General features: G+C 27.9%; 1 protein-coding gene across 1 annotated transcript in view; it reads left to right on the forward strand.

Annotated features, from left to right (window-relative positions):
- The window catches only part of LOAG_18542 (glycogen synthase), a gene marked incomplete at its 5' end in the record, with an annotated part of 9,979 nt that extends 2,388 nt beyond the window's left edge, over positions 1-7,591 (forward strand). Inside the window, 10 exons of the mRNA XM_020451205.1 lie at positions 454-551; positions 1,116-1,280; positions 1,773-1,893; positions 4,929-5,107; positions 5,936-6,014; positions 6,191-6,304; positions 6,381-6,507; positions 6,628-6,802; positions 6,933-7,017; positions 7,177-7,591. Of these exons, the coding sequence (XP_020305032.1) occupies positions 454-551; positions 1,116-1,280; positions 1,773-1,893; positions 4,929-5,107; positions 5,936-6,014; positions 6,191-6,304; positions 6,381-6,507; positions 6,628-6,802; positions 6,933-7,017; positions 7,177-7,386 (1,353 nt within the window). The 3' untranslated portion in view covers positions 7,387-7,591. The remainder of the gene's footprint in view (positions 1-453; positions 552-1,115; positions 1,281-1,772; positions 1,894-4,928; positions 5,108-5,935; positions 6,015-6,190; positions 6,305-6,380; positions 6,508-6,627; positions 6,803-6,932; positions 7,018-7,176) is intronic.
- Between the last annotated feature and the right edge of the window lie 552 nt (positions 7,592-8,143).

The following is an 8,143-nucleotide window of genomic DNA, read 5'->3' on the forward strand; positions in this document are numbered from 1 at the left end:
ATATATATATATATATATATATATATATATATATATATATATATATATATATATATATATATATATATATATATATATATATATATATATATATATATGTTTTTCCTGATTTTACTTTGTTATTTGGAACAGACTTTGCTCTTACTAAGAACTAAAATATTTAATTATTATTATTATATTAATTTTTTACTAGCTCTTAAAATTTTACTCACATTGAATAAAGTGAATTCAAACAATCGTTTTTCGTCTTAAGCGTGTATTTCTATTAATATTGACAGATAGTACGTAATTAAATTAAAATTACAGGAAAAAAAAGAACGGGGGAAACGATTATTTGAAATAACTTTATTCAATTAAAATAAAACTTTAAAGTTCGCAAAAAATTAATGCAATAATAACAATTAAAAGCTTCTTTTTTTCTTCTTAATGCTTAGTTAAAATTGAAGTTTTCAGTTTGATGTTGATCGCGAAGCAGGAATACGCCAAATTTACCACAGATATTGTATCGAAAGAGCAGCAGCTAATTTGGCGCATATTTTTACAACTGTAAGGTTAGCTAATAATTATTTATTATTTCAAACATTTTAATATTTATGCATACATGTCCATTCGTTTTTCAAATATAATTCAATCGAAAAAAATAGTAAATTTTCAAGTGTTAAAGTTTATTTTATATTTTATAGTATAAAATCAACTAATATTATTGCTGTAAGGGAAAAAGGAATGAACTACTTCAAAATCTACGAAATTTATTTTTCATTTTTTAATATTTGCACCAAAATGAATTTATATTTTAATGTTTTCTACTTTAAAGTGTAAGGAACTTAGTTTTTTTGTTTTCCATTTATTTCTTTTTTCTGTACCCACAACGATAGATAAAGATTTGTGGCAATCAGAAATCAAATATTAGCGAGTCAAATAGAGTTTTGTTTGCTTTTTTTCTCCATAAACTTTTGTCGTTGCATTTCTTCTGACACAAACTTCATTTCCCTTACTGTCATAACAATATCAAAAGCATAAGATTGAGCTTAAATTCATTTTGAACATATGGAACTCAATTATTATTTGAAATTTAAATTAACCAATTAAAAAAAAATCCTTTTTTTTGATTGCAGTGAAATAACAGGTCTTGAAGCAACACATCTGATTAAAAGAAAGCCGGATATTTTGACGCCAAACGGTTTGAATGTGGTCAAATTTGCAGCCTTACATGAATTTCAAAATTTGCATTCAGTTGCAAAAGAAAAAATTCACGATTTTATCCGTGGACATTTTTATGGGTTTGATGTTGTTTGTTCAAAATTTCATCCTTTCAACAGCAACGTGTAAAATAATTCGCAAATTTTTAAGTTAAATTTGTAAGTTTTGTTTGTCTAAACGAAACGTCCGTGCATTTTCGGTCCTTGTAGGGTCTGTGATCTGTGCATCGAAACCTGATTTTCTTAGTACTATATGAAAAAGTTGGTTTAATCGTTCTTTACAAAATTCGACCTGGTCAATTTAGTGCTATATGACAGATTTGACCGAACTTTTTTTGTCTTTTCAATAAATGGTAAAGCTGACGTGACATTAAGAGGTATCTAGGCGTGACGAGAAAACTGTTCCACAAATTTTACAAAAGTTAGAAAAAACAAGATTTGTCGTGAATGTAAGTTCATTAAGTTGAAGGGACATATTCCGATTACGTATTCGGTAGTAAACAATTGCCTTGCCATTGGAACAAAATAAATGATCTACAATATAGTGATAATGATAATGAATAATATTTTCAGACATTATGATTTCAATTTGGATAAAACAATTTATCTGTTTACGGCCGGACGTTATGAATTTACAAATAAAGGTGGTGACTTTTTCATCGAAGCATTGGCAAGGTTAAATTATCTTCTAAAGGTGTGTGATTGTTATCACTTCCAATGATTTGATTTTTATTCTGCTGTGATGCATCCCAATTTCTTGCCTATCAACATATTTTTTAGTAATTAAAAAATATTTAGAAACTTGTTTCAACTTCTAGTTTAAAGTTAACATTATAATTTTTAAGTGAGATAAAATGAATGAATGATTAATACTAGTACATACTAATAAATACCTTTTTCTACGTATTTCAATTTTTGTTTTTTCTCTTCTCCTTTTTTTCCTGCATTTCCTACATCTATGTGGTTTGTTTTGAAAATCTTTTTTCTTCAATTTTTTTTCCGAAATATTGCAAATTAAGTTGTTCAAAATTTTTTAATGCTTTTTTATAAAATGATAATTGATCATTAAATTGCAATAATGCAAAATATATTCACAAAAAATTTTCATCTCTGAGAATTTAAAAAAATTACAACACGGGAACTTTTTTTGAAATACAAATTTCAAGAAATCATTTGAAAGCCGAAAATTAAACAACAAAAAATTCCCGTAATTTGATAAATATTAATTTGAACGAATAGAGGATAAAAAAAATATGAAATGAATAAATATAGAATGGAATCACTAAAAAGACTAGATTTTAGTGGCAGCTAAAATTGAAGGAAATTTTATAAACTTATCATTAAATTTATTTAAAATTATAAGCTATCACTTTAAATGAATTTTATGGAATCGTAAACTGTTTAGCAGAAATTCAGATTTAAGAGTTGGCTCGTAATGCCGAAAAAGATATTAGCGCTTAAAGATGCTATAAAATTGAGCGACTGTGTCATCTTAGTCAAAAGGTCAACAACCTCCTAATAAACTATTCCGGAAAAGATTCGCTCGTCATAAACGTAACTCTAAATTTCCAGTAAAAATTTGGTGGATTGAAATTTATCAAATCTTCATTGATACTTTGATTTTTGACCTTCCAGGGAAAATAGCAAGAATTGAGTTGTTAATCGCTGGATTCTAAAAATGGAAAATTTTTCGTTCATTAAATCGTCGTATTTTATACTTTTTAATTAACTTTACACCATACTAAATGAATTATTTGATCATTAAATAAAGATTTCCTTTAAAATGATATTAAAAAATAGGACGGAAAAACAAAACCAAAAATAATGTGTGGACTTTTTTTTCAATAGATCTTGGCTTCTTGGCTTATAAATTGAACCGAAATTTGTGCTAAAAAAGTGAAGTGAAAGGAAGAAGGAAACTTTGGATATGAAATTTCAGGTGTAATGCTACTGGTCGAAAATATTTACGTTAACTTCAATTCAAGATCTCCTCTTACTTCACTGTTACAGAATTTTTTTCATTTGTTGAAAAAATTGAAGTATAACTTACTCATGTCCTTTCTCATATCAGTGTTTCAAACAGAGGATTTAGAAATTTCAACAAGAAAAAAATAGCAAAAAGAAAGAAAAAAATTTTTCTTTCTTTGTCTGTAAATTGAAATGATATTCTTCAACATATCAAATATCTTTTTAAAATATTTGACATCATAAAATTTTCGTTGAAAATTCCGATCCGAAAAAATATTTCTGTAATTTCATATTAAAAAAGATTATTCGTCTGCTTACGTACAACAATCAGCCCTAAGCAACATAGATTTGCAACTTTTTTGAACAGTATTAAATTTTCTAGAAGTTTAATTGTTAAAAAATTGGCAATGAAAAGTTAATTCTTAAAATATGCTTTTCCGGATTATCTTAAATTATTTTTCTGGAATACTTTAATTGCTTTTCTTAAAATATGCTATTCCGAAATATCCTTAACTACTTTATGAGTTTACTTTCACTTTGTTAGTAGTTTTACATCCTCTTCAATGCTATACTTTCAAATATGATTTAAAGAAGTATAAAATCTAGATGTTATTCACAGGTGGTTATTTGTTTGCTTTTTTTCCAATCAATAAAGTTTAATGGAATTTTGAAAAAAAAAAATTGAACTAAATTGCTGATATAACGACATCATTATCAAATTTCATCCACTTCTCTTGTTTCATGTAAACCGGTCAGATTAGCTTCTCTTTTTTTTCGTTTTATTTTTGTTAATTATTTTTCTGAAATTTTTGGATAGTGACATTTCTCTTTCAGATTATTCGTTAATTGAAAACCGTATCAGTTTTCTCTATGCTTTGCAAAGAAAGGAAAGTTTCCAACAATTCTCTTTTTCAAATTTCAATTTTTAGCAAAAATAAACTCATACAAATCCATTTCAATCAGTCATTGGTTCATTAATGCTTGGTGCAATTCTTTTTTGCTTTCAAATAATTTGAACTTTTTTTTCGAAATTTCTGGATTAAATTTTAGAGCTTAAAGTAATAAAACTGACATCATTTAAAAAAAAAAAAAAAAAACCGTAAGTTATATCCAATAAACGTGATTTAAATATTTTACTAGATTTCACTGATAACGATAAGTTACCTTGAACAAAATTTATGTAATCTTTTTTCAGTTTTAAATGTTTTAAATGTACTTGTTGTTGTTTTTTTTTAATCAAATAAAATTATTTTTCTCAATTGAAATTGACATTATTCAACATAATCGTCTTTTTTTCTTGTCAAAAATTTAAACTTCGCTTAATCCATTCAAAAATTAAAAGCTAAAAACTGCTGTTTTCATTCATACCATTTATTTTTATTCTCGAATTTCTCTCTCTTTCCTTTCTTTATCCATTACTCAAATGTACTGTAAACTTGCATTCATGCAACTTTTCTTTCACCTTCCATTTACACCTTTTATTTTATTTTAAATTGAGCTTACTGAAATAATAATACAGTGGAAGAACAATATTACATCCTGAACAGGCTTATAATGCTAACAAACTAATTAGCTAATACTAATAATAAAATTGCGTGAAGTAAACAAGTTGAACGTACTGAAGGTTCTTCTCTTATGCATGTTTATTTTTCTATCATTTTCAATGTTTTTTTTTCTCCCTGTTGTTTGTTTGTCAATAATTGCTTCTTCTATTTTTTCCATTTGCACTAATATGATCAATTAATAATTATATCAATTTAGACATCAGCTGATCCCAATTGTAAAGATGTCACCGTGGTTGCATTTATTATTTATCCTGCTGCAGCAAATTCATTCAATGTGGAATCATTGAAAGGACAAGCGGTATGCAAGCAATTACATAATACAATATCGAAGATAAAGGAAAATTTGGCATCGAGAATGTTCGAAGCATGCTTGAAGTTTGTTTAAATGTTTGAAATTTCACAAATTTATGATACCAATGTATGCTTCGTTTCATTATTCCAGTTATTCCCAATGGGTAGTCCGCAAAGGCTATAGCATGGTAAATAGAAAACAGGCAGGGAAAGTTCTTACCAATGTTTGATAAAGTAATGCGTTGAAAGTTTCGATTAAGTTATTTTTAAATTGACAGAATTTATTACTTTTGAACTTTCTGATTACTGCTACAAATAAAAAAAAACCAAAGTTGTCCTTGGAAGGTTGAGAAGCACTACATTGTGGAAGGTATGTTTAATCGATCTTAGAACAAATGATATGGTCATAATTTGTTATGAGAAGAAATATGTAAGATTGCCAATATCTTCCTTGGATCATTGATACGAGTTAAAGATTCTGTTTGTTTAATTTTTGTGTTAACTTAAAAAAAAAAAACTTCCATCATGTTTCAAAAATTTTAATCTTTGTTTTGTAAAATGATATTAGAATGTCAAAATTATTTGAATGTGATATTATAATAGTAGAATTTTTCTTACTAAATAGTATTAAAATAATAAAATTACCTGAACATAATGCTGGAATGCTAGAATTTTCTGGTTATATATTGACATATGTTTGTTTGCTTCATAATATTGCATGCTGTTCCATCTCATTCATTTTTGGAAAGAAACTAAAATATCAATCATTTCACTCATTAATTAGATTATTTTTAACCAATTAAATTACTTTGGCATGACAGTAAGTAACTGCTGCTGTGTCAAACGGAAATTGAATATTCTCGGATTTATTCATATCTTGAAAATACGAAATGAAAAAACGGAAATATTTAGAGGTCGCATACCGGAAATGGAGGATTTGCTACTTCCGGATGAACGTATCCAATTGAAACGTTGCATATTGAGTGCAAAGGTAATCTTATTTAATGAATGGCAAGATATAAATTATAATGGCCATGAGTAATGTTTTAAGTCTTTTTTTTTTGAGAAATTATTGGATTAAAAGTTTGGAATTATTTCAAAGTTCCTTTCAAATTTCAACACCAAGTCTTGATCAGTTAATTAATTTTATTTAATTATGTGTTTAAGCGTGATAATTTGCCGCCAATATGTACGCATAATATGCTTGATGATGCCTGTGATCCTGTATTAAATGCTTTCCGACGTACTCAACTTATAAATCAACCGTATGATCGCGTTAAAGTATGTTACATCTGATCCGTTTTCCATTTTTATACTCTAACTACAAATGATTCTGATCCTTAATAATACATTGAAGGTAATATTCCATCCGGAATTTTTATCATCTGTTTCACCCTTAATGAATTTGGATTATGAAGATTTTGTTCGCGGTTGTCATATGGGTGTTTTTCCGAGTTACTATGAACCGTGGGGATATACACCAGGTTTGATATTAATTGATTTTGCCATCAATTGAGACTTCCTACATAGATATTTTTCTTTTTTACTATCCTAACAATGAACTGTTTTTGGAGAAACTTTTCTACATTAAACACTTTTTATAGCTGAGTGTACGGTAATGGGTGTTCCATCAGTTACAACCAATCTCTCAGGATTTGGATGTTTCATCCAGGAGCAAGTACAGGATCCTCATACATTTGGAATTTTTGTTATCGATCGTCGGTTCAAAGGACATAATGAGGCTATTGATGAACTTGCAAAAACTCTTTATGACTTCACGTTAGTTGAAATATTACGTGATTTTCACTTACCATTCGACGTTTTAAATACAAACGATTACAAATCAATTCTAACATTTACTTTTATTTCGGTTAGTTATGAATTTTAAGAATAAGTGTTTTTTTTGTAGATTACTTTCGCGCCGCCAGCGTATTATTATGCGAAACCGGACGGAACGACTCAGCGAACTTATAGATTGGAAAACTCTCGGAACGGTAATTCACCCATTATTTGATACTATGTATGGACTAAATTTCGCGAATAGCAGATTCCAGTGAATTCATGTCTTAAATTAAAACAGACTAAGAAAAAAAAACGAATTTATTCTTCTTTTCCATCCACAATGCCTATGTCAATATTCTGGAAAATTGCAGTTTTATCGGGAGGCACGACGAAAAGCACTTGAAGCTACGCATCCAAATTTCATGCAAGTAATCGAAGAAACTGTGAAGAAAATGCCTCGTCCAACTTCAGCACCATCAACACCGGCTACAAGTCGATCCGTATCACCCTACGACAGCGAAGAATCAGATACTGCGGAACAGGAAGCATTCGAAGCAAAAGCATGGGTAGAAGCTAATTAAGTAGGCTATTGTCTTAAAATGATTGTGTATCTAACATAACAAAGAGATTATCAACCATATTTTCATATAATAAGATGAAATTTCATGTTGAATTTTCTTTTTTCTTCTAGCAGTGCATGGATCAGATTTATTTTAGCCTGAATCTATTGACCTGAATCAGAGTTGTCCTGCAACATGCGCTTTACTTTATGTATTTACTAATAGGATAGAAGAAACAAAAAATTAAGAGTGTGAATCGTTCAATTTGTAACCAAACAAATAAAAGTTACATTTTTATCAATCCATTCTTGATCTATTGCATTTCCATCTTTCCTTCTTTCGCAAAAAATTGTTGGCAGCAAGTTTTTAATTATCATTTCAAAAAAAAAGAGAAAAGGGTAGAATACTTTCCTTGGTGATAAAACTTAAAATTACTTTTTTTTAAAAGGAAGAATTATTGGAATTATTGGAATATTTTGAAATTACGATTAACCTATGTTTCCCAATGTTATATTTTGTCATTCTTTTTGATTGTTATAATTCAGTCATTACTTTGTAATAATAGATTACGATTTTTCCTTCTTATTGAAATAGTTGACATGTGTGCCTAATCTTTTGTACTACTACCATAACCTTTGACATCTTGTACCACTTTTTTAATGCAAATTTACCAATAAATTTTTGATTGAATAATTTAATTTTGTTTCAAAATTGAAATTAACAAGTTAGAAGGAAAATAATAAAATGAAATATTTCAAGTTACTTTTACAATATCACT

Source organism: Loa loa (assembly GCF_000183805.2).
Source record: "Loa loa unplaced genomic scaffold supercont3.355, whole genome shotgun sequence".
NCBI lineage: Eukaryota > Metazoa > Nematoda > Chromadorea > Rhabditida > Onchocercidae > Loa > Loa loa.